The sequence below is a fragment of the Rhinatrema bivittatum genome, chromosome 4, assembly GCF_901001135.1.
Source record: "Rhinatrema bivittatum chromosome 4, aRhiBiv1.1, whole genome shotgun sequence".
Lineage (NCBI taxonomy): Eukaryota > Metazoa > Chordata > Amphibia > Gymnophiona > Rhinatrematidae > Rhinatrema > Rhinatrema bivittatum.
The window spans coordinates 416,110,437-416,137,820 of record NC_042618.1 but is presented as its reverse complement, the minus strand read 5'-3'; the positions used below and the strand labels follow the sequence as shown (position 1 = coordinate 416,137,820).

The 27,384-nt window shown below is 41.7% G+C and overlaps 1 protein-coding gene across 1 annotated transcript in view; it reads right to left on the bottom strand.

The window, feature by feature from the left end:
• COL7A1 (collagen type VII alpha 1 chain) overlaps window positions 1-27,384 on the bottom strand; it is a 350,074-nt gene that overhangs the window by 305,187 nt on the left and 17,503 nt on the right. The window contains exons 2-4 of the mRNA XM_029597520.1: window positions 23,306-23,390; window positions 14,243-14,423; window positions 12,181-12,340 (exon numbers count right to left, since the gene is read on the bottom strand). Of these exons, the coding sequence (XP_029453380.1) occupies window positions 12,181-12,340; window positions 14,243-14,423; window positions 23,306-23,384 (420 nt within the window). The 5' untranslated portion in view covers window positions 23,385-23,390. The remainder of the gene's footprint in view (window positions 1-12,180; window positions 12,341-14,242; window positions 14,424-23,305; window positions 23,391-27,384) is intronic.

Genomic DNA, 27,384 nt, shown 5'->3' with positions numbered 1-27,384 from the left:
CTTTTGTTTTTCTCATTTCTTTCTTTGTCTCCCTCATTTTCACCAGGTATTGTTCCCTGTGTTTCTCTTTCTGGGATCCTTTATACTTCCTGAACGCTTATCTTTTTGCCTTTATTTTTGCAGCCACCTCCTTTGAGAACCAAATTGGTTTCTTTTTCTTTGAAGTTTTGTTTACTTTTCTAACATATAGATTTGTTGCCTTTGTAATAGCTCCTTTCAATTTAGCCCACTGTTGTTCCATCTTGCCCATTTTCTCCCAGTCTTCAAGTTCTTCCTCCAGCTACATCCCCATTTTGTCAAAGACCATATATTTGAAATTCAAAACTCGGTTCTTCATAAGAACATGCCATACTGGGTCAGACCAAGGGTCCATCAAGCCCAGCATCCTGTTTCCAACAGTGGCCAATCCAGGCCAATCGGGTGACTTCTTTGTATCTTATTCACAATATCAAACCATACCGTCTGATGATCACTTGTACTCAGGTGGGCACCTGTCCGGACATTATAGACATTAACCCCATTTGTGAGGACTAGGTCCAGGATTACACCGTCCCTTGGATCCATTACCATTTGTTTGAGCATAGTCCCTTGGAGGGCATTGACTATCTCTCTATTGCTCGTAGATTCCACAGAAGGGATACCCAGTCTACATCCGTCAGATTAAAATCTCAATGAGCAACATTTCTCCCTTCTTTTCCTTCTTTTCGATGTCTATAATCAGATCTCTGTCCAGCTCTTCTGTCTGAATTGGGGGCCTATAGACCACACCGATGTAAATGAAAGTATCATCATCTTTTTTTTAGGCTAGCCCATAATGCTTCTTCCCTACCTCACATTCCTTGCATTTCAATTGCTTGGATATTACTTCTGACATAAAGTGCTACTCCTCTTCCTTTCCTGTCCTCTCTGTCCTTCCTTAATAAGTTATAGCCAGGGATGGCTATATACCAGTCATGTGACTCTGTAAACCATATTTCTGTATCAGCAATGATGTCCAGATCCGCTTCCACCATTAGAGCCTGTAGATCTGGGATTTTATTGCCCAGACCATGTGCATTTATGTACATAGCTTTCCAAGTTCTCTCCTTCAGGCTCTTCTTGGCCTTTTTTTGTGCCTTATTCAGCTGACTTCTGCTATCTCTTTCACCCATTTCTTTGAGATTTGGGGGGGGGGGGGTGACATTCCAATTTCCTTCTGCCACCCCAGTCCTCTAGTTTAGATGTCTTAAACTAGGCATAGGATTTGAATTTTAAGCCCACGACCGCCCATATACCCTCAGGACCCGAACTCGCCCTATCTGGACAGTCCACTTGCTATGAAAGACCCTTTCTTGATGCATTAGCTCACTAATTCTTGCTCTTCCATGTTTATGCCCATCAACAGTGACCACAGTCACCTGTATACCCCAACCAGTACGTTCCAACCCTACCCACCAATTTTTGTAGTTAGTCTTATCACTTACTCATGTTATTTGACGAATTATTGCTATCTATTTTATATTTTATATTTAATATTTAATGATTTACATTCTTTTGTTCTAAACTCTGTTTAATGTTTAATGTAACGCCTTACCCTGTTTAATGTTCAATGTTTAATGTTTAATGTAATGCCTTACCAGCGACAGTTTTGTTCTATGGAAACCGACCTAATTTGATATTTTATATCGAGAATGTCGGTATATAAAAACCCTAAATAAATAAATAAATAAATAAATTTATCACTTAGGATCTTTTTTCCTGCCACAGACAGATGTAAGCCATTTTTGACATAGAGCCTTTTACTGTTCCATACATGGCCCCAGCCCCCAATATATCCTAAACTTTCATTCTTACACCAGGTTTTGAGCCATGCATTGAAGTTATGTCTATGGCTTAGCCTCTCTTTCTCCTTTCCATGAACATGTAATAGGGATGTGAATCGGGCTTCGAACGATTGAAAATATCGTACGATATTTTCAAAATCGTCAGAAATCGGGGGCTCCCCCAAAATGATAGGAAAACCCCACGAAATTGTTCATGGGGGTTCTCTTATCGTTTTGGGGGAGGGTGGGAAAAACGGCACACAAAAATAACCCCTAAACCCACCCCAACCCTTTAAAACTAATCCCTTAGCTTCACCTACCCTCCCGACCCCCCCAAAAACTTTTTACAGGTACCTGGTGGTCCAGTGGGGGTCCCGGGAGCGATCTCCCGCTCCCGGGCCGTCGGCAGCCACTAATCAAAATGGCGCCGATGGCCCTTTGCCCTTACCATGTGACAGGGTATCCGTGCCATTGGCCGGCCCCTGTCACATGGAGGGAGCACTGGATGGCCGGCGCCATCTTTAAAAATGGAGCGGGCCATCCAGTGCTCCTACCATGTGACAGGGGCCGGCCAATGGCACGGATACCCTGTCACATGGTAAGGGCAAAGGCCATCGGCGCCATTTTTATTAGTGGCAGCTGACGGCCCGAGAGTGGGAGATCGCTCCCGGGACCCCCACTGGACCACCAGGTACCTGTAAAAAGTTTTTTGGGGGGTCGGGAGGGTGGGGGAAGCTAAGGGATTAGTTTTAAAGGGTCGGGTGGGCTTTTTGTTTATCGGCTCGGGCGCAGCCGATAAACAAAACCGCGATCGGGCCAGACAAAAAAAAACCCACGATGTGAATCGGAACTGGAATCAGAATCGATTCCCGTTCCGATTCACATCTCTAACATGTAACACTTCTGAAAAGGCAGTAGTCTTCGCCATGTGACTAATCTGCTTTGCCAGAGTCTGGAAATCTCTCTGTACCACCTGGATGTTGTTTCTAGCAAGGTTGTTGGCTCCCAGATGGATGATAATATCAAGTACAGAATCCTTACTTTCTTCTTTGATTGTACTGACTATCTGAATAGCATTTCTACCAGCTGTTGATCCTGGAAGGCTTTTAACTATAGTGTTTCCCTTGAAAAGAGTTCCCATATTAGTGCCTCTGGTGACTGAGTCACCCAGCACAATGAGCTTTTTCTTATGGTTTTTGGTTGAATTATGGAATTTCTGCATGCATTGGGTTTCTTCTTTCCTTTCAGATACCATGTCAATCTCTATCACTAGAGCTTCTTCATTATCTAATGCAGAGAAGGCATTTTGTACTTGTATCACTTGAAAGAGTGGATGTCTCCGCATCACAGGTCTTATTCTATCACAGCCCACTGTAATCCATTTGTTCTTGGGATCCTGTATGCTCTGTGTAAGAGAGAGAGGGAGAGTGTGTGTGTGTGGGGGGGGGAGGGTCATGTAGGCTGCATAATTGTGAAGAATGGGTTATCCTTGGGTCACAGGTCTTACCCTATCTGAGCCCACTGTAAACCACTTTTTTTCTGGGATTTTGAATTTTCTGTGGTAATGGGGAAACGATTCCTGAATACTGTAAAGTGGGTGAGGATTTCTTGGTGGATGCTAATACTTTCTTTATTGCAGCTAATTCAGCTTTAAGGTGAGCCAACTCCTTTTTCATGGAAGAGAGTTCTGAACAAATGGGGCAAGCCCTAAGTTTCTAGATAATTTGCCTCAAGATAAAGGCTCCACAATTGTTACATTGGATAGTCCTCACTTTGCTCAATTGATTTGATAGAGAACACTGAAAGAATTACCAAAATTATCTTGTTACCAATTATGTATCCCAGCCAGACTATATTAGAAGAATAAACCCTGGAGTGGCTGGGTAGAGGGGGAAGGTGGGAGGAATTTAAACTGTCTGCTATTGATTTGGATCAGCCCCACCCCAAGACAAGCTGCCTACTGTTAGGTGAGGAGTTTGTTGGGTTTTTTTTCCTCTTTTCCACTGCTAACAATCAATATCAATACTCCACACTTCCTGCCCTTCACCAACAATGCAAATATACAAAACATTTTGGCTATATTTCAGAGCTTTAAGACAGAAATATAATATACTTAGCTTGGAGCCCTTCTGGACAGGAAATAAACAGAAAAGAGACTGGCACTTGCCCCTGCTATTCACAAGACTGTCTACTATTGATTTGGATGTCTCGGCTGGGATTAGAACCAGTATCTCTTTGATCTAGAGGCAGCTGTTCTATCTCAGTCAAGCAGAAGGAAGTCTTTCCTCTCAGCCCAGGGGAGAAGCCATGTTCTTTCTTTAGCTGAAGCTCTCATCTTATACCACTAGAGGGGGACTCATTACAGTCTCTGTCCTGCCAGAGAACCCAGACAAACATGACCAGCTCTTCTTACTGCAACATGCTATGTTGAATGAGACAAGTCTGGGAGGAGGGGCAGAGGAAAGGAATACGATTAAGAAACTGTAGAATTGCATGCAAATTCTGCTGGCAAACTTAATCTGGAGTTTCTGGGCGGCAGCATACCATGTACCCAAAAATGAACGTTCTTACTTTTAGGAGTATCTAATACAAATTATTGCAACATATGCCTAAACTGATGGGCTCTACTCATAACTAAGACAACCACCCACTTATCAGGCAGAGGTGCAATAACTCAGTTCACTGGCTATGGTGTTGAAGTTTCCAAAACTATGTGAACTGTATGTGTGCATCTGCATGTGAAGAAATATTGTAGCACTGTGCTATAATGCAGCACTACACTACACTTGTCAAGTTGGAACCATCAGGCTACTATGCCCCAAACATCAAATGGGTTGATGCTAGCAGGTTGATTATGACTGAATACTGTCCTGCATGGTCACAGGAACCTAGGCAGCCTCACTAGTTTTTGTAACCATTTAGATTATTACAAAGGTTAGTGGTAAGAATGGGGGAGCTGGATGCTGCATTAAGTATGGGGACTTGCATACTCATCTATCCGGGATGGTAGAGAATCAAAAAGAAAGAAAACAAAAGTTGACTTGACTAAGTGGTCAAACTAGTATGGTTGGCAGCTTGGATATATCCTTGCAGGTTAGACAGAAATAACTGGGCAGTCTGGATGGGCTAATCGATCTTTATCTGTCATCATCTACTATGGTACTATGTGACACTATTATAACGTAATGAATTAAGCACTGTCATGCATGGAAATAAAAGTTAACAAATAAAAATATATAAGGTGATACCTTTTTATTGGATTAACTTATAATATTTCTTGACTAGCTTTCGAGAACTAAGATTGTCTTCTTCAAGTCAGAATAGAATAAGCAGAAGATGACATTACTAGAAAATACAAGTGAATCATAAAAGGCATTCCACTGATAGTGTAAGGAAAAAGGAGGGATAAGGGAGGAAGGGGGCTTGATGGGTGATCAGAAGGTGACAGGCAGTATAATGTTATGGCTCATAATCAAATAAGGAACCCTTGTTGAGTCCTTTCTTGTCAGTTCTAAAGTGTCTGATCATTTTAACTTAATATAAAAATAAATAAATAAATAAATAAATAAATAAAATATCTTATGACTTAGACTAGAGCCTTCAAATATGACTGGTATATTGATGACATTTTTTTAACTTGGACAGAGGGATAAGAGACTCTCAGACAATTTCACAACTGTTTTAGTGCATGCCATCCTTCAATCAGATTCAAAATGGATTACTACACAAAAAGAGTTAACTTTTTGGGTACCACAGTTTCTATCAATAGCTATCTACAAACATCTGTATAAAGGAGTCTGACTAACAGATGCAGCAGTTCCAGCTTCCACGCTTCGCATACAAAAAGTCCATTATACACAGCCAAGCCACATGGTATCATTATATACTATCGGGTGGATTTTAAAAGCCCTGCTCGCGTAAATCCGGGCGGATTTACGCGAGCAGGGCCTTGCGCGCCGGCGGCCTATTTTGCATAGGCCGCCGGCGCGTGCAGAGCCCCGGGACACGCGTAGGTCCCGGGGTTTTTTGAAGGGGGCATGTCAGGGGCGGGACTGGATGATGCGGCGTTTCGGGGGCGGGATGCGCCGTTTCGGGGGCGGGACCAAGGGTGTGGCGCTGGCCCGGGGGCGTGGTCCAGGCCTCCGGACCAGCCCCCGGGTCGGAAGACAGCGCGCCAGCAGTCTGCTGGCGCGCGTAGATTTACGTCTGCTTCTCGCAGGCGTAAATCTAGGGACAAAGGTAAGGGGGCGGTTTAGATAGGGCCGGGGGGGGTGGGTTAGGGAGGGGAAGGTGAGGGGAGGGCGAAAGGAAGTTCCTTCCGAGGCCGCTCCGATTTCAGAGCGGCCTCGGAGGGAACGGAGGCAGGCTGCGTGGCTCGGCGCGTGCAGGCTGCCCAAAATCGGCAGCCTTGCGAGCGCCGATCCAGGATTTTAGAGGATACGCGTGGCTATGCGCGTATCTTATAAAATCCTGCGTACTTTTGTTTGCGCCTGCTGCGCAAACAAAAGTACGCGATCGCGCTTTTTAAAAAAATCTACCCCTATATGTTCTGATTCAAAATACAGGGATGAACACCTCAAAGTTCTGACTGAATCCTTCAAGCAAAAAGGCTACAAACCCAAAATCATCTCCAGGAAGATTGCATCTTCATTTAAAACACCCAGGACAAATCTCTGCAATGCAAAGGAAAACCACAAAAAGGCCAATGCAGAAAGCTGACTGTTAGGAAACTGTGCGCTGAATTAACACACAAGCTGCATTATTTTTAAAATTACAGATGCAGTAAGTTAATGCCATGCTAATGCATCAGGAGTTAAAAAGTGCGCATATTTTAACTTGGAGGGAAGTTGGGTGTAGAGCTGCCTGGCGCAGTCTTGCTACCTTGTGAGCCCTGATTCCAGTCTCCAGAGTGTGTGAGGTGGACGGGGGGACGGTAGTGCTGAATCAGAGAGGCTGTATGTCCAGAACAGTTTGTCCACGCCCTCCTTCTCCTGGGAAGGGTCCAAAGGGTTAACGGATAGCTGGCTCACGCATGGCAATTTCTTATGTTCTTATGTTCTGTTGCAGCTGATAGCTGCGGGGAAAGTGAGAGAAGTAGTTTGAAATCTACTTGATGGGCTTGATGGGGCCCAGACGCACATCAGTGGCCATGTACTCCTGGATTCTGATGGCCATTTTGTCTCTTTTCCCGAGAATCATGCACGTAACTCTGTCCTGCAGCACAGAAACAGCTGGCCTGTTAAAATGTCCTCCGGTAAAGGATAGAGCTTCACCATAGCGCTTCCAACTCGTAGACCAGACTCAGTAGTATCTCACTCCCTGACCACCAGGTTCTTCATAGACTCGTTGAAGGGAAAAGCCTTAGCCTGCCCTCTCAGGCCATCGGAAACCAGATCTGCGCCCTCCAAGTCTGACTCTTCCTGCGGCACCTTGATTCCAAGCTCCTGAAGAACCTGTGGAATCAGCGGTCCAAGCTCCTCTCTGTGAAAGAGGCAAACCACCTTGGGATCGTCCCCTTCAGCCACAGCCACCTCCTGTGGATCCTGGATCAAGACTGGCATGTTCTGGAGTGGAATCTCTCCTGGTACCACCCCAGGGGATCCTGCTGATTCTCCGAATCATCTGTATCATCCAGTGGGTCCCCCAGAACCCAAAGCCAGGCCGAAAAGACGCCGAGCACCCTCAGCATGCTTTCTCAGGATGATTGGATTTTGTTCACATTTTAGACCCCTCAGGGTTTGAGGCAGAGAGTCACCTTGCCCCCCCCCCCCCCCCAACGTTATCCTGACCAGAAAAGCCTAGTGTATCAGGAGAACAAACAAAGAGGAAAACACATGAAAGTCATCAGACTCATGATCCTGAGGAGATCCAACATCCGCGGGTCCCACATCCAGAAGGAAAACTTCCCCTTCAAGGACATCCTGATCCATCCCAGGATCTGAAGCAACTGGAAAGAGACAAGGAGAAGGCCTGAGCTCCCCTGAAACTGTGGGAGATTGCATTTCGCACACGGCCAGGCCTTGTGTGCACTGCACACATTTTAAAAGGGGCCCCGGCCGTGCACATAATACTCGTTACGAACACAAGAGCCGGGCCAAAGAAAAGGGGCAGCCCAGGGGGCAGAGAGGGGTGGTCCAGGGGAGGGAAGGGGCGGAGCTGGAGGCGGCCGGTACAGCGGCCATTTGCTTCTGTGCCAGAGGATTGCGCGCCTGCAGGCTGCAGGTGTAAGTTCAAAAACAAGAAAAAAAAAAAAGGTAGGGCCTTCTAAGGGGTCGGGAAGGAGAGGGGAAGAGGGAGGGAGGGAGGGAGGGAGGGTAGGTAGGGGTAGGAAAGTTCTCTCCCAGTCCACTCCTTAATGGAGCAGACTGGGAAGGAACTGGGAAGGAACTGGTGGAGGCCTGATCTCGTCGCCGCATGTAAATTGCAATTTTCAGTTCCCCCCCCCCCCTTGTGCGTGAAGCGCGCGCATATTTTTTAAAAATATGCCCCTTAGTGCCTGAAAACAGCCCATCACTGCACTGTCAAAAAGCAGATGCTGGGAAAACTTGCCTGTTGCACCGCACACCCTTGATCACCTGTCCTCCTCAAACTAAGCAGCAAAATAAAGGCAGAAAAAAAAATTACTCTTTTCTTTTTTTTTTTTAAGAAACTTTACCAGCAAAAGAAGGGAAGCAAAAGAAATAAAATACTTCCCTGCGTCTTTGATGGAGCGGACAGGATCGCCAGTGGGTCCAGCGCTGCCTCGTGAGAGCTGAGGGATCTGGATCACCAGATGTCAGCCACATAGTAACTGGAGCGAGCTAAAGAAAGGTCACCAACCCCCTGCTCATCCGCCTTGACCAGGGCGGATAACCCCACCAGGACTTCACAACACCCCGGAAGGCTCTTTTTGAAATTTCTCCAAATCTTCTTCTACTTTTTTTTTTTTTTTTACTCAGACTGCAGGTCTTGCACTATCTGCCATCTGCTGGAGACAGTAAAATACTGAGGGACTGCAAGCAGCACTCCAGGTTACATAGTAGTTTCAATAAAACTTGATCTGTCTCCATCTGCTGGCAGGGGTGCAAAACCCAGGAGTCTGGACTGATATGGGAATGTACAGGGAAATGTGCATTCAAGTGCAGGTAAAATTCTGTGTTTGGCTGAACGCATCTTATTGCATCAACCTGAGAGTGAGCACCCCTTTTAATTATATACAACCCAGAGCTGGAAAAACTATGAAAAGTCATATAAAACCTACAGCCACAAATCCTTGAGGATGAGTCACTGTAAGAAATATTACTTCCTACACCAGTACTGGCCTTCAGGCAACCACCTAATTTGAAGCAAAAATTAGTAAAAAAAAAAAAAAATAAAGCCAGCTTCTAACAGAGAAAGACAAAAATGGCATATATTTCACAGGACCTGACAATCACCCACAGGAGAAAGATATTCAACATGCTCCTCCTCTATTGTAATGTACATCATTCAGGGCAGACAATGTGAGAATCAAATTATATTGGTGATCTAGGTCAGCCATTAGAAGCAAGAGAGGATAACAAATTTTTAAATCAATAAATGAGTCAGTTCCCACAGATACAGCAACAGCCAACACACAGAAGATCAAGGCAACACCTCTATGGGGAGGCACTTCTCAGATCCAGACCATTGCAACAATGATCTTATGATCAGGATAACCAAAAGAAAATTTAAAACAATCAAGGAACATAAGAGTGAAGTTTCAAAGCTTGATGCAGGGGATGTGTATTTAAAATTGGCATCAAGGAACATAAAACTTGTAAGAGTGAATTTTCAAAGCTTGGTGCAGAGGACATGTATTTAAAATTGGTATCAAGGAACATAAGACTTATAAGAGTGAAGTTTCAAAGCTTGATGCAGGGGATGTGCATTTAAAATTGGCAAAAATGCATGTAAGGAATCTCTGTGTGTGAATTTCAGAAGGGCAGGAGTCTACACGTACTGTTGCTGCCATACGGACAAATATGTGTGTACAAAGAGGGCGTTTCGAAGATTTGGAAGTACGCTCACACATGTATTTTATAAACAGTGTACATATATATGTCATCAAACATGCATGCACGCTTTTACACCTCCTGATTAAGTACTGGATATTAGAGCTGACTTGTCTTTTGTCATCACTTGGGAGCAAGTGGTGGAGTCTGTGGGAGAACTTGTGGAGGTCTCGGCGAACAGGTGCATGGAAGTAAGTGCCCAAGTATTTTCATAAGTGAGATACGTATGTATATCAGCCAACTTTATAAAATACCTGCTTTGGTGCATACATGGAGGATTATAAATTGCATATTACAATTATTTTGCACATAAAATATATGCATGTGCTTTCATAAAATAGGTATATAATCCAGATCCTTTCCTTAAAACAATGTGCATGTACTGAAGCATACATGAGTACTTTTGGAGCGGAGATACATGGAATTCAGAAACTGCAGTAGGAGTTGCAAAATCTATAAAATATTGGTCTGCGTTTAGGCACATCTACTTATGCATAACTGTGCTGAATTATGCCACCATTGAAAATTACCTTCTTTAAGTTAACATGATCAGACATTTTAGAACTGACACATAAGGACTCAACAGAGACCTATGTTTCTTATCTCACTGTGAACCATAAAAATAATATTTCTTAACACCTTTTGATCACCCATCAAACCCTCTTCTCTCGTTCCTCCCTTCCTGTTCACCCTCTCAATGGAATGCCTTTTATGATTCACTTATATTTTCTGGTTAAACGTCATCGTTTCCTCATTCTATTCTGACCTTGAAAGAGAGTATTATTTCTTGAAAGCTAATCAAGAAATGTTTTTATTCCAATAAACAGATATCACTTTACATATATATATATATATATATATATATATATAAAAACATTGGCTTCAGCCAGTTGATAAACTGAAGGTACTCAAAAAATGTTATACAAATATATAAATGAGTAACACCATTAAATATTATAACTGTCACGGTTATAAACAAATTTAAACTTCTTATGTTCAATATCCAAAAATGATTTATATCCTTTTTATTTTACAATATCCTAAAAACATTACACACTATATATTCAATATGGCTGGTAAAAATGAATGTCTTTTTTGAAAGGAGTCGGTATTGTAAAGTGTTAATGAGAGTACGAGTGAGTTAACAAATATATCTTAATCTCATTGGACAATGCATGACAAGGTTTAATGAATTGTTCATGGAGTAAACTATAAAATTAATGGACAACCACCTGTCAGCATTCCCCGTGGTGAACGGCTTTAAAATTTTAAAATTCTACTGCAAAGCAATCAGCTTGAGCATTTCTCGAAGAATTATCGGGATCAGATTATATGTGAAAGTTGCGGTACAAGAATATTTTGTTTTTCAGCAGCAAATATGTTCCCCTGATGAAGCCAACACTGGCGAACAGAGGCCTTTGTAGGGACAGTGTGTTAAATACTCAAGTGGAATTGAGCCGAGAGTGCATAAAATATTGGGACTGAGCCAAGAGAGTGTTATACATTCAAGTGGGAATGAGGAACATAAGGGAATATTCTCAGATTGACACTGGAAGACGTGAATAAGTACAGGGGCATACTATTTGAAACAAGTACAACAATATTCATATTATTGTAATTAGAGATGAATATGACTATGGTTAGATGATAATTTTATGAATGTTTTACAATATGTATGAGTGAGTAATGAATGGTGGTACAGATGTGAATGGCATGAATGATTATGAGTGAGTATTGTGAAGGAGTATTATCATTTGTAAATTGCTGTGATATGTGATAAGTTTTTAAAAAAATGTTTGTATAAAAAATGCGTAATGTTTTTTGGATATTGTGAAATAAAAAGGATGTAATGGTTTTTCTATATTGAACATAAGAAGTTAAAATTTGTTTATAACTTTAACAGTTATAATATTTAATGGTGTTACTCATTTATATATTTGTGTAGGTGTATATATATTGTTAATCTTTATTTCTGTGCATTCAAGTGGTCTAACACGGCAGCCACGTTACTTTGCGCACTGATAGGAAAGTTCCTGAATGGTAGTGCAGCAAGCTGCAGAAGAAAACCATAAGTACGCAGTGATCAAGTAAAGGCTCAGACTCCACAAGTGTGCCTGTTTCACTGGTGTCCCCATTCCTACAAAAAAGAGGAAGGTCAGTGGTAAATTTATGTAAAAAAAAACCAAAACTGTTCCAAGTCAGACCCAGTGGCAGCCTCTCCCTTCCACTCCAGCTATATTTGGGAAAGGAAATCAAATTCCAAGAGATTCCAAGTCGGTGACCTAGCAAGAAAAATCACCACTGAGGAAGAAGCCGCTACCACTGTCTATTAAAATGAAAGAAGGGACATGTTAAAAAAAATGTACCTTTGGCACACTGGGTCGGATAATTGCTTGGCCAAAGAAGTTATCAGCAGCATACTTCAGACCAGCTCCGGTCCTTGTGTTTCCACTCTTATAGCTCAGGTCGCGGATGGCCTGCATCACTTCTGATCCATTGGGGTGTCGGGAAAACGTAAACTCTGTTCTGGAGCAGAAAATCAAATCAAAATAGACAAAACTCAATTTGCTAAATTCTACTCATCATTTCTGGTATTGGCATTATTGGTGTGGAAATGAAGAGCAAAGGAGATCGCCATAATTTATCAGCATAGTAGTAGGGTCTGCATGTTTCTGCCAAATGTATAGTTGTGTCTAAGAGGGCAATTTAAATCATATATGGCAAGTCAGTGGAAAACTTGCCATTAACAATTATTAGCCAGACAGACTTGGAAAGTGAGCATTAGAATCTGCTGGGCTTTTCAAAGTGAACTGGACTGGCCACTGTCAGACAGCACCCTGGGCTCAGTGGACCCTTTGGTCTGACCCAGCAGGGCACTTCTTATGTTGTTGTGCTCTTATGCCTTGGTCTCTGATTATCCCACAAAATTAATTTCTGACCGTAGGAGCTGGGACGTGGGAAGCTGGCCAGCAGTTTCTTGCAAGAAGCTTTATACCACTTGCTGTAATTTCCATACCTGACCCTTTCAATGTAAACGTTTCAAAGTATGAGCTGAAATTAGGACAATTCTTTGCCTACATCAGTGATTGAGTGCTTACCAGAAAAAATATTTGGGAGTTAAAAATAATAAGGCAAAATATAATTCTGTGTGTAAGATTTTTCTCATATGTTCATGCGGGCAAAGTTGTTTGTTTATATCAGAAGTTTCTACATCGGTTCTTCTGACAACATCAAGGCTTAGTGAATTGGTGAATACAGATAGTGGAATTGGTGAATATTGTAAGCTTTATGGTAAAAGGCAAGTTGTCTTCGAAGAAACTGAATTCTCTGAGTGCCATAGGAAGAATGTAAAACTAGAGCTAACATGGAACAAATTTAAAAAATGGGGAGAGCAAAATACTGAGAACCTTAATATCTATCTATAATTACTGGCATGGGATAATACATTTGCATTTGGTGTATGTTCTAATTGGGATCAGTTGCATAAGGAAGTGTTGCATTTCTGGTTTTCTTGAATAAAACACCATTGGGCCGATTCAAAAGTGTGCTGGGCCGTGCGCACTGTTCAACATGCGTTTGGTCACGTGTTTTCGAGGGGTGTCTATTACCTCTTATACAATAAGGGGTTTAGCCCTGCAAAAACGCGCGGCCAAAGTCCCTGAAAACTAATAGCACTCATCAATTGCAACTGCATGTTGATGAGCCTATTAGCCATTCACCCGTGATTCAAAAAGTAAAATGTGCAGCCAAATTTATGCTCATAAATTTGGGCAGGTGTAAATTTATGAGCCGCCCAGAAAAGTGTACAGAAAAGCAGAAAATGCTGCTTTTCTGTACACCCTCCAACTTAATATCCTAGAGATATTAAGTCAGAGGAACCAAAAATGTAAAAAAATAAAAATTTTAAAATTTTAAAAAATGTCCCAGCCAGTCTGGTTAGGAGACCGGACACTCAATTTTACCAGCGTTCGTCTTTCTAACCGATGGCTGTCAGCGGGTTCGGCAAACCGATGCTCCTAAAATTGAGTGTCTGGTTCCTGAACCCGCTGACCGAGCCACCTCTCCAGGGGCCAAGGAGGAGCTAGGGGTGTGTAATAGTCCCTAGCGCCTCCTTTTAGCGCGCCCCTCTCATTTAAATATAAGATCGTGCACCCAGGAGAGGTGGCTGGGCGCGCGTCGGGAGAACGGGCGCTCAACATGGAGCGCCCGTTCTCCCGCGATCCTTTCTGTATCGGCCTGCAAGTAAGCACCTCTTCTTGTGTGGTCACAGCACAGCATGCTGGGAAAGGGCAAGAGAGACTTTTTCTTAAAATACATTTTATGATCAGTTGACAGTGTGAGATAATAGAAAAGAAAAGAAAAGAAAAAAAATACCTGTGACAAGATCAGAGGAGAGTATTACAAGGGCAAAGACCCTGTAGGTCTCACCTGGGGTCATCGCTGTACTGCACCACTCCAAAGCGCACCCCATTCTGACTGACCACATTGACAAAGGGTATCACCAGCCCTTCCATGAAATTTTTGACCATTCGGAAGTTAGTCCTTCCGATGCTGGAGGATCCGTCCACCACAAACAGAATATCAGCAGCATAAACATTTATACAAGTTCCTGAAATGGGAAATGGAAACATGCCATGATGACTTGGACTTAAGATCTACTTGGAAACATTGTCAGGTTCTTTCTCATCTCCTTGTCCCTAGAAATGTCTCTGGTGGCTGTTTTTCACTGGATTGCAGCTTTGTATTCATAGTTTAAGAAAATATCAACCCTCATGCTTAAAACTTGAGGCACTATTATTTCTGTGCAGCTTAGAAACCTCCCTTCTTCCAGTTGGATTGCAGCTTTCTGCTAGCACATAAGCAATTTCAATATAATAAAGCCCTCTTATGCCAATATCAATCTAGAGACATTTTTTCCTATCGATAAAAGCTGCCGGTGACATTTGTGGTGATACTAAGAGCTCAAGCATTCAAAGCCTTTGTGTGTGCAACTTTTTTAGTTACTCACACAAGAACCGAGCTTTGAATATTTTTCCCTTCCAAACACATAAATTTTGTGCTCACAAAATTTACCTGCATAACAAAGGGGTGTGGATGGATGGATTCTGGGGCGGGGCTTACCTTTGTATCTTCAGTGCTGTCTGGGTAAAGTTACGTGCACAGGTTTAGTTAAAAAAATCACAGCCCTAACTTTCCCTTGATAAATTTGCTGCTCTTTGTGCTACTGAATATTGTACAATCTGATGGAGGAAAAAATATTTTGAATGATAACTAAACTTATACATGCAAACAATGAGTTTTCTTTTGTTTGAATTCTGGAAATAGTATAATTGTGATAACAACAGGAGACGAGCTTTGGAAGAGCAGGATCTCCTTCCACAGTGTGGCAAATAGCAGCAGAGACAGAAAATGAGCTCTGAAATACATCCGTGGTGAGTGTTCATTTAAGAAAATGTCTCATACCATTTGGCCACACTATACTCAGCTATGGGCAGATTTACTTGACTGGATAGAAATTAAGATCAACAAAATATATATATATATATATATATATATATATATATATATATATATATATATATATAAAAGAAATATATATTGCCAGAGGGGTTTCAATGCTGTGCACCTCTCTGCAGACAGACCTGGGTTTAATTCCTATTCAGCCCCTGGGTCAGCTGGGGCTGTGTTGCTGCAGAGGCCCCTGGAGAGATGGAGTTATAATCATTGTGCTGTGGCGACACCTAGTGGCTGGATTTAGGGCCCATGATTGCAGAGTTCTGGAAGAAGCCTTGGTACATGGTCCGCAGACAAGGACCATCACTGCAATGAGTGGACTAAAGGAAGTTAGGAGAGGATATAAAAAAGAGGATCCCAGCTCTAGTTCTAGTTGAGCTGGGAGACCAAAGGAGCAGGAGGATATTGTCAAGCTGAAAAAAAAAAAATAAGGTGACATATTTTTATGGGACTAACTCAGGGGTTTGCACCATCCATCCGTCACCATGGGGTCCCTAGCCCACTTGTACAAAGTATCTTCAGACGGACAGCCGTGCTAGTTACAAGTGCATGCAAATGTATCTCATGCATATTCATTGTGGATATCCTGAATACCTGACTAGTTAGGTGTGTCCCAAAGACTGGGTAGAGAACCACTGGACTAATTGAATGCATTTCTTGACTGGAGAAACTGAACTGCTGCTTTTATAAGTTACAAACCTTGTACCAATGGGCTAGGCACCCCAAGGTGACGGATGGATAGTGCGTCACTTTGTAAATAGTTTGGTTTTGACCTTCTTGCCACTGGCAAAAAGCATTTAAAACCCCCACAAAGATTAAGGAAACATGGACTGCCTGCCTTCCCTTTTATTATGTTTGACATCGTGGTTTAAACTCAGGCTCAGGGTCAATATTAAACAATTTAGTTTGCCTTCACCCACACACTGATACACGTCTGCAGCCTGCTTTCAGAAGAGCAAACTGGGCACTGAGAAGTTAACTGCAGAAAGTTTGCTGTGCTCAGCTGAACCTGGTCTTTAAATAGGCGAAAAATAATAAGGGACTGCTATGTGCTTCTATGAACAGCAGGAGAGTGGAGGGATTTCTTGGAAAGAGGGAAGGGTTAATGCCTCCTCCAGAAATGCCTCTAAACTGTCCTTTTACGAGAAACACGGTCATGATCAGCCTTAAATACTTTTTGCAGATTAGTGTAACATTTTTCTGCCAATTCACATAACTCACGGAGGCTGGTTGGCCACACCGAGCTGTGAATCGACAGTATGTTCAGGCTTTCACCCTTGAGCCTATTAAATGTTATTCAAAAGAGAAGACAATATTCACTTATTCAGTGGGCTAATAAAGTTATCCAGATCAATTTTGTCAGGTTTACTTTATCCAGACATTCAGCCCAAATAAGTTTGCTATTTAGTCGACCAGAGTTACCCGAGCAACTCTGGGCAACAAATACTGAATATCAGCACCGGTCGGCCAAAGCTTAACTCTGCTCCAAGAACACCCCCAGCTCTGACTCTTGTGTCTGGCTAGATTGAGTGCAGGCTACGATTTGCCCAGATAAAATTTAGCCAGTCAATGGTGGTGGTTGGGGGGTGGAGAGGAAGAGGGGAATTTCACACTACAAAAATTTGTCCAGCTAACTCCAAAGTCAGACCTAGATTTATCAAAATGTGGTAAGTATTGCATGCGATAGCAAAAGATGCATGGTTTATTGCACTTTGTGTTAATTACCTATGCAAATTGCAATAACATCATCAGAATTTGTGGAGAGAGAGAGAGAGAGAGAGAGAGAGAGAGACAGACTAGCCATAATGTCATCTCCCTACATAGGTATTTGTATCCCTATGGTAGGCCTACCTAGTAACTCGAGGAGAGGTTTAGGTATTAGTGTAGGGGGTTAGGGGCCACCTTGACATTCAAAGTGAGACGTACGAACAGAACAGTGGTCTCTTGTGAAGATTTGATGACCTTCGGAGTGAGGAGACTCACTCCAAGATGAGATTTGGGCAATGTTCTCTCAACCTAGCTTGATGTTACCCAGGTAGAGAGTCCATCAAGCTAGGTTGAGAGAACATTGCCCAAATCTCATCTTGGAGTGAGTTTCCTCACTCCGAAGGTCATCAAATCTTCACAAGAGAGCACTGTTCTGTTCGTACATCTCACTTTGAATGTCAAAGTGCCCCCTAACCCCCTACACTAATACCTAAACCTCACCTCGAGTTACTAGGTAGGCCTACCATAGGGATACAAATACCTATGTAGGGAGATAGCTTGCTCTCTCACCATAAAACCACTCCTCTGAATTTGCACCATACAACATGATGCTATCACATGCATTAACAGGGCTTTTAGAACATAAGAACATAAGAACATAAGAAATTGCCATGCTGGGTCAAACCAAGGGTCCATCAAGCCCAGCATCCTGTTTCCAACAGAGGCCAAACCAGGCCACAAGAACCTGGCAATTACCCAAACACCTAGAAGATCCCATGCTACTGATGCAATTAATAGCAGTGACTATTCCCTAAGTAAACTTGATTAATAGCAGTTAATGGACTTCTCTTCCAAGAACTTATCCAAACCTTTTTTGAACCCAGCTACACTAACTGCACTAACCACATCCTCTGGCAACAAATTCCAGAGATTTATTGTGCGTTGAGTGAAAAAGAATTTTCTCCGATTAGTCTTAAATGTGCTACTTGCTAACTTCATGGAATGCCCCCTAGTCCTTCTATTATTCGAAAGTGTAAATAACCGAGTCACATCTACTCGTTCAAGACCTCTCATGATCTTAAAGACCTCTATGATATCCCCCCTCAGCCGTCTCTTCTCCAAGCTGAACAGCCCTAACCTCTTCAGCCTTTCCTCATAGGGGAGCTGTTCCATCCCCTTTATCATTTTGGTTGCCCTTCTCTGTACCTTCTCCATTGCAACTATATCTTTTTTGAGATACGGCGACCAGAATTGTACACAGTATTCAAGGTGTGATCTCACCATGGAGCGATATAGAGGCATTATGACATTTTCCGTTTTATTAACCATTCCCTTCCTAATAATTCCTAACATTTTATTTGCTTTTTTGACTGCTGCAGCACACTGAGCTGACGATTTCAATGTATTATCTACTATGACGCCTAGATCTCTTTCTTGGGTGGTAGTTCCTAATATGGAACCTAACATCGTGTAACTACAGCTAGGGTTATTTTTCCCTATATGCAACACCTTGCACTTGTCCACATTAAATTTCATCTGCCATTTGGATGCCCAATCTTCCAGTCTTGCAAGGTCCTCCTGTAATGTATCACAGTCTGCTTGTGATTTAACTACTCTGAATAATTTTGTATCATCTGCAAATTTGATAACGTCACTCATTGTATCATTGATATATATATTGAAAAGCATACAAAAAAGCCTTAGTGCATTTTGATAAATGACCCCCTTAGCTTGCCAAACCTTTTAATATTTATTTATTTATTTATTTATTGTTTTTGTTATACCGAGTTTCATGACTGGCATCACATCAACCCGGTTTACAATTAACAATGTGTGAAAAGCATAAGGTAACGTGATAACAATATTCCCAATAGAACTGTGAACTTTAAATACAGAGAATCAATTGAAGGGTGAGAAAGTTACAATAAAACAATAATATCAAGCACCCTCCCCTTCCAAATGGGCAGTTTTGAGTAGCCTGCATTGTTGCAAGCTATGCGCATCCATTGCATTATCCATGCACCTTGCCACTAATTTTCCTTTGAAAATAGCTTACAAGTTACTCATGGGAAAAAGTGTCCATGTACATTTGCATTTGCTGTTTTATCGGCAGCCCAAGAAACAAGATCTAGGGCCTTCTCTAGAGCAGACCCAAGATACTGGGACAATTTGCACGCCAAGCTAAGAAAAAATGATGATTATCAGAGTTTTAAGAGGCATCTGAAAACAGTTCTTTTTGAACAGACTTTTAACGAATGTTAATTACATCAATTCAGTGTGCCATCGAATTAATGTACCTTTTCTTGTGTTTTATTTTAATGTGTATACAATGCTTGACTTTATGTTGTTTTTATGATTGTAACTTAAGAACATAAGAAAATGCCATACTGGGTCAGACCAAGGGTCCATCAAGCCAGCATCCTGTTTCCAACAGTTGCCAATCCAGGTTATAAGAACCTGGCAAATACCCAAAAACTAAGTCTATCCCTTCCTACTGATGCTAGTAATAGCAGTGGCTATTTTCTAAGTCAACTTAATTAAGATAATGGACCTCTACTTAAGGTAATGGACTTCTACTCCAAGAACTTATCCAATCCTTTTTTAAACACAGCTATACTAACTGCACTGACCACATCCTCTGGTAACAAATTCCAGAGTTTAATTGTGCGTTGAGTGAAAAATAACTTTCTCCGATTAGTTTTAAATGTGCCACATGCTAAATTCATGGAGTGCCCCCTAGTCCTTCTATTATCCGAAAGAGTAAATAACCAATTCACATTTACCCGTTCTAGACCTCTCATGATTTTAAACACCTCTATAATATCCCCCCCTCAGCCGTCTCTTCTCCAAGCTGAAAAGTCCTAACCTCTTTAGTCTTTCCTCATAGGGGAGCTGTTCCATTCCCCTTATCATTTTGGTCGTCCTTCTCTGTAACGTCTCCATCGCAACTATATCTTTTTTGAGATGCGGTGACCAGAATTGTACATAGTATTCAAGGTGCGGTCTCACCATGGAGGGATACAGAGACATTATGACATTTTCCGTTTTATTCACCATTCACTTTCTAATAATTCCCAACATTCTGTTTGCTTTTTTGACTGCCGCAGCACACTGAACCGACGATTTCAATGTGTTATCCACTATGACGCCTAGATCTCTTTCTTGGGTGGTAGCTCCTAATATGGAACCTAACATCGTGTAACTATAGCATGGGTTATTTTTCCCTATATGCATCACCTTGCACTTATCCACATTAAATTTCATCTGCCATTTGGATGCCCAATTTTCCAGTCTCACAAGGTCTTCCTGCAATTTATCATAATCCGCTTGTGATTTAACTACTCTGAATAATTTTGTATCATCTGCAAATTTGATTACCTCACTCATCGTATTCCTTTCCAGATCATTTATAAATATATTGAAAAGCACGGGTCCCAGTACAGATCCCTGAAGCACTCCACTGCCTACTCCCCTTCCCTGAGAAAATTGTCCATTTAATCCTACTCTCTGTTTCCTGTCTTTTAGCCAGTTTGTAATCCACGAAAGGACATCGCCACCTATCCCATTACTTTTACTTTTCCTAGAAGCCTCTCATGAGGAACTTTGTCAATGACAAATGCCTTCTGAAAATCCAAATACACTACATCTACCGGTTCACCTTTATCTACATGTTTATTAACGCCTTCAAAAAAGTGAAGCAGATTTGTGAGCCAAGACTTGCCTTGGGTAAAGCAATGCTGACTTTGTTCCTTTAAACCATGTATTTTTATATGTTCTGTGATTTTGATATTTAGAACACTTTCCACCATTTTTCCTGGCACTGAAGTCAGGCTAACTTGACTGTAGTTTCCCAAATCACCCCTGGAGCCCTTTTTAAATATTGGGGTTACATTAGCCACCCTCCATTCTTCAGGTACAATGGATGATTTTAATGATAGGTTACAAATTTTTACTAATAGATCTGAAATTTCATTTTTTAGTTCCTTCAGAACCCTGGGGTGTATACCATCCGGTCCAGGTGATTTACTATTCTTCAGTTTATCAATCAGGCCTACCACATCTCCTAGGTTCACCATGACTTGGTTCAGTCCTTCTTCGGAATGGGTATCTCCCCAACATCCTCTTCAAAAAACACTGAAGCAAAGAAATCGTTTAATCTTTCGGCGATGGCCTTATCTTCTCTAAGTGCCCCTTTAACCCTTCGATTATCTAATGGTTCAACTGACTCCCTCACAGGCTTTCTGCTTTGGATATATTTTAAAAACTTTTTACTTCTGAGTTTTTGCCTCTACGGCCAACTTCTTTCCAAATTCTCTCTTAGCCTGACTTATCAATGTCTTACATTTATATTGCCAATGCTTATGCTTTATCCTATTTTCTTCTGTTGGATCCTTCTTCCAAATTTTGAATGAAGATCTTTTGGCAAAAATAACCTCTTTCACCTCACCTTTTAACCATGCCCGTAATCATTTTGCCTTCCTTCCACCTTTCTTAATGTGTGGAATACATCTGGACTGTGCTTTTAGAATGGTATTTTTTTAACAATGTCCACACCTTTTGCACACTTTTTACCTTTGTAGCTGCTCCTTTCAATTTTTTTCTAGTTTTTTTCTCATTTTATCAAAGTTTCCCTTTTGAAAGTTTAGCATGAGAGCCGTGGATTTGCTTACTGTCCCCCTTCCAGTCATTAATTCAAATTTGATCATATTATGATCACTATTGCTAAGCGGCTCCACCACCATTACCTCTCTCACCAAATCCTGTACTCCACTGAGAATTAGATCTAAAATTGCTCCCTTTCTCATCGGTTCCTGAACCAAATGCTCAATAAAAATGTCATTTATTCCATCCAGGAACTTTATCTCTCTAGCATGTCCCAATGATACATTTACCCAGCCAATACTGGGGTAATTGAAATCTCCCATTATTACTGCACTACCAATTTGGTTAGCTTCCCTAATTTCTCTTAGCATTTCACTGTCTGTCTCACCATCTTGACCAGGTGGACGGTAGTATACTCCTTTCACTATAGTCTTCCTCAACACACAAGGGATTTCTACCTATAAAGATTTGATTGTGCATATAGCTCATGCAGGATGTTTATCATGTTGGACTCTATGTCATCCTGGACAAAAAGCATCACACCGCCTCCCGGATGCTCCTCTCCCATCGGTTATCCTCCTTCCACCATGTCTCTGAGATGCCAGTTAAGTCTATATCATCATTTACTGCTATACATTCTAATTCTCCCATCTTACTTCTTAGACTTCTGGCATTGGCATACAAACATTTCAAAGTTTGTTTTTTGTTTGTATTTTCATTCTGCTTTTTAATTGATAGGGATAAATTCGGATTTTTTTAGCTCAGGTGAGTTTTTAGTTACAGGCACTTGGGCTACTTTTCTTATTATTGGAACCTCACTGTCGGGATGCCCTAATTCTAATGCATCATTAGTATCCTTTGAAGATACCTCCCTCCAAACCATGCATTGCTGAGCGACTGTTGGCTTTCTCCTTTGTTCTAGTTTAAAAGTTGCTCTATCTCCTAAGTAAGCTGCACTGATTAATTATTTAGCACTGTGGGGTATAAGAATATGTAAATACATAAATAAATAAAACATATAGTTCTGAAATTAAAATCTATGTGTGCATTATTTTCCTCCCCTGATCCAAACCCCCTCCCCCCCCCCCCACCAATGCCTGCTTATAATCCTGCTAAAAGTACATGCAATGTGAGAGCCTGCACATACTTTTAGCCACTGTGAGGAGGAAAGTTGTCAACCAAGACAATCTACCTGGGTAAATCCCTTTGAAATTTGTCCTCAACATGTTTCCGTATTAATTCAAGCATGTCCCAAGAATCACATTTTTGCTGGGCCTTTTGCCTGGGGCTGTATATGTACCTGAAGGGCCTGTCTTGTATTGTTTCAGTTGGCCAAATGTCGCCCTCCTTTTCAGTGAAACTTTCTGATGGGTCAAACTCAAGAACTTTGTTTTCCTACTTGAATGGGCCCCATGGTTAAAGCTCCACATTGGTTAATTTTCTTAAAAAAGAAAAAAAAAAAGAAAGAAAAGAAAAGGTAGCGGGGTCAGGTCAACTGGTGGCCATCCACCTTCCACATTTTCCCGAAGGGGGAAAGGAAGCAAGTTCAAATGGTTTCCTGGTTGGTGATCCTGGCAGAAAATCACTACTGATGCTGCTCTCCCTAAGCTCCTGAGGCCCCCCTGGTCATGAGGAGCAGGAAAGGAACGTCTGACAGTTCTCTCTTACCTTGCTGTGCGGTAACTTCTCTAGGGGAGATGAGCACAGTGTGTAGCACCATGAATAGCGGGATCCACCCTTTCATCATTGAGACCTGGAAGAAACAAGAAGGTAGTTATGAACCTTTGAGGTGGAGAACTTGTATGACTAATTAACCTGAGTAGCAGACCTGTTAGATTTATTTAATGAGTAAATACATGGAGATCACAAGGCCAGAAGAATGGGAGAGCCTTTCTAAGTGACACTCATCTAAGAAATACAAATCAAGAGTTATGATTTGTAGATCTTGGCCCACAAACCTTCCAGCTAATGATTTTGTGATTTTTTTTTATACCAGATTTTTTTGCCTGATGGTGCTGTTCTGTCCCCAGCAGGGGGTACATGTTTGTATCTGTATATACTGTAGTTTAACTGTGTTTAGTGCAGTCCTTCCTTCTGAGGATTCTTGATACTGAAACACTTTTTGTAACCCATTATAAAAGTCTGTGAGCCTTGCCTTTAAGAGGAGCCTTTGCCCTTAAGAAAACCTCCCTCCCCCCTCCGTTTTCTCTCACTATCGGAAGAGTTTGAATGCCCCTCAATCTAACTTGAGTTTTCCTAGGGGCCTTATAGGTTCAAGGGACTGCCCTTCATGCTTCCCTGCATCACATGGTTCTTAGGCTTGCTGCCATTGGACCTTGCCCCCCTGCCCCCAGCTTGTGGAGGCGTTTCCTTTAGCAACTCTCAACGAGAGCCCAGTCTTGCCCATGTGGGCTTCAGAGTCAGCAGCGCTCTGTAAAACTCCCTGAAACGATCGAGTTTTTACCTTCTTTTTTACTGCTTTCTTCTGAAGACTAAATCAGTCTCATATCCCTCAAGCTCCCTACCTCCACCATAAACTAACTCCTGCAACTCAAGAGACCTTCTTCTCCCTCCTGCTACCCTGTCTCCAGTTACCAAAGACCTTTGTCTTGGTGCTTACATTTGAGATGCAACAATTGTAAGTAGAATCTACCTGTACAATAAATAATTTCAAACTTAAAGAATCTTTGTCTTGAGGACTGATTGGAAAGAAAGTTTATCTGCCTGGATGGCAAACTCGGATGTCTGTCTGATCCAGAACAGGTGCTATTAAAAGCCATTGACCAATTTGTGAAATTTTAATCCATTCTAATTCACATATTTCTTAATAGTTGTAATTGTTCTTATATTTTCTATAGTCAAAAGATCTTTTAACCATATATGCTTTGTCAAATTATGTGGTCTAGTGGCTGCTGTGCCATAATTACTTCAAATTCTATTCTTATCTGCCTGCATGGTGCGGCTTTTCATAGATTGCCAGGCAGATCGTAATTCATGAGTCAAGGTCTGCAGAAGGGTTCTAAGTCACATGGCATGGTCTGGTCTATTTACTAAAAGTTATGAATATTCATTCAATCTTGTCTTGAACACAAGGTTTCAGTCACATTTACCAGTTTTGATACGAATAGCACCTGATTTCAGTTCTATCCTGCAAGTGTTTTTTGCATTTAATCAAAGATTGCAAGTGAAATACTGTCAGGAAATTAAATACCAGTTATTGGAATCTCATTATTCTGCCCCTGCTACTATTGATTTTTTTTAAATTTCTCTGGTTTTACATTTTGCCTTGTGCCATTTAGGTCTGAGTGACTCAGTACAGCTCATATTTACTGAAATGAAAATTAGAAACTTACAGTATGAATCTATCATGAATATTGCCATGTCATTTTCTTTTCTGTGTAGTGTCATAATTCAGAATAGGTGAATTTTCTCCAACTTGGTTCAAGTCTGTGTTATAATTTTTAAGAAAACTCTAGATTTACCCAGACGGGTTCCAATATATGCAAACTGGGCAGATTTGAATTATTTTAAGTATTTGAAGATAGTGTCAATCTTCACATTGCAGGTGCACCTTTGTGAATGTTCACTGCAATCCAGATCAATACATTTCAAACCTGGGTGAATTTGGAGACTCAGCTCAAGCTTCCATTGATCTAGATTTGTCCAAGTCAAGCTCTAAATGACAGAATTTATCTCGCCCAGTTTGGGGCCTGTCCCCGTCCAGCTTTGCTTATTCAAAACCACTGTGTAGGTGAGGGTTCCAACTTAATCCAGATTGAGTCAGCAATGTCTAATTACTCCTTTACACTTATATGCACAGTGATCTGCTAAACAGAACAAAACATAATTTACATGGGTTACTAAGAAAACAAGCAACAGAGAAGAAAGAGAAAGTCTAAATCTCCTATCACATCTCTAGACATCCTGCAAAAATGTTGTTGTGTCTATAAAACCGCCTTATTTCACTTTAGAAGAAAGAGTTTGACCAGCAGAAGAGGAAAGAAATCCCTCCACAGAGGAATGCCATGGCTTTGTTTCCAAGCAAGGTCTGTTCCTTCCCCAAACATCAATCACGTCTGGATCCCTCTTCAAAATGGACTGTTTCTTCAGCCCCTTCACACTTCATGGGATTGCAACTCTGTCGTGGCATTGTGTTGTTTAACAATGGTGGGCAGTGGTCCCCTTTTTACTAACTTAACCCTGTGACCTTCTGGGGACATTCATCATTTTTATATTCTCAGCAACCCTTCACACTCTTGATTATAATAAGCAGTGAGCACTAGTACCCCTTCCTAACTGCCACTATTTTGACTTTCTCTGTAAGAAGTCAATAGCTCAGATTCTGACTTGAAATGTCAGTTTGGGTCATTAAAAAGAAACAGTATTACACATGGGTTTTTAGTTTATTAGCCGGGCAGCAGTTTCGTTACCAGCTGCTAGTGATGCTAAAGGCCCACGATCCTTCACTCACACCACCTGGGGATTTTCTTCCATATTGTTAAACCGCCACTCATACAGCCGAGTCATCGCAGTGACAGTCCTCAGCCAGAATCCATAGTTCCAGCTATCTCTGTAATGCAGTACACACGTGCCCCGAATCTGGCCAAAATGGTGTCTGCCCTGTGCAATGGCTGAGACTCCTTTACCCTCCTTCCCCTGTGCCCATACACACTTTCAGGGACTATGAACACTTCCTCTGCCGCATTCTCAGCCCTAGCTGGCCCAAGGAGCTATAGCTGGGCCACGGAGCCATTGGGCCGATCCAGGGATTTTTTTCTCATGCTTCATTGCTTTGCAGATTCAAACTATGTATGGCATCTGTTTAAGTTCTTGTTGCTGTCAGCAATATTTCAGTACGTTGAAAACTGTATATATTAAGCATATTTTGCAACTGAGATAGCATGGCTTATACAAATTCTTGTAAGTGTTTTTCAATGGCTCCTTCTCTGTAACTGCTACCTTTGCTCCTTTTGCCTTGCTGTTGCAGCTTTCTTGGTTCTGTGAGGTATTTGACTAAATAATAATATAAGGAGTGAAAGTAATATGTTTTACCCATAGCTCCTCTCATTCCAGAAAGTATAAGCATCTGACGCCCATCAGTTCCAGTAAAACCCATTGCGCTCCCAATCTTTGTGAGCCAGGGTAGAAAGGCTCATGTTGCATGGGAGAACCGCGAGTTGTTAGGCAAACCTTTACAATTAATCTTCCATAGTTTATTATGCATAGTTGAAACTGGGGGATGCGGATCGGTGTGCCAGGCATAACTTAGAGCACTGGAGGAAGTGTCAGGTCTTCCATTCAGCTCCAACAGCAGGGAGAGAAAGGGCTTCTCTTACTCAGCCTGCTATGGTGGATTCTGCCTCCACTAGCATTATGCTTCTTAATTCAAATAAGTGAACTATATGACACATACTGATCAATGCAGACTGTTCCCTTGTAAGTCAAGCTCTTGTCTTGCTTTTCTTGTCATGGCATGTCTGTCTGAGCCAACGAGCGATCAGTCAATTGAAGCCCACTACCACGCCCAGCTGCAGCAAGCTGTGTATATTAGATAGGTATTATGTATAAATCTTATTAAGTGCAATTTTCAAAGTGTTCTAGCATAGAACGGCTTAGCCACCTAGTGAAACACCTTTCCAGGGACATAGCTTGGTCAGAGGAGAAAACTACATTTTCAATAGAGGTTATGTAGTTTCCCCTGCCTAACTCTATCCACAGGTGCAATGGGGAAAAACACATGGATAGTT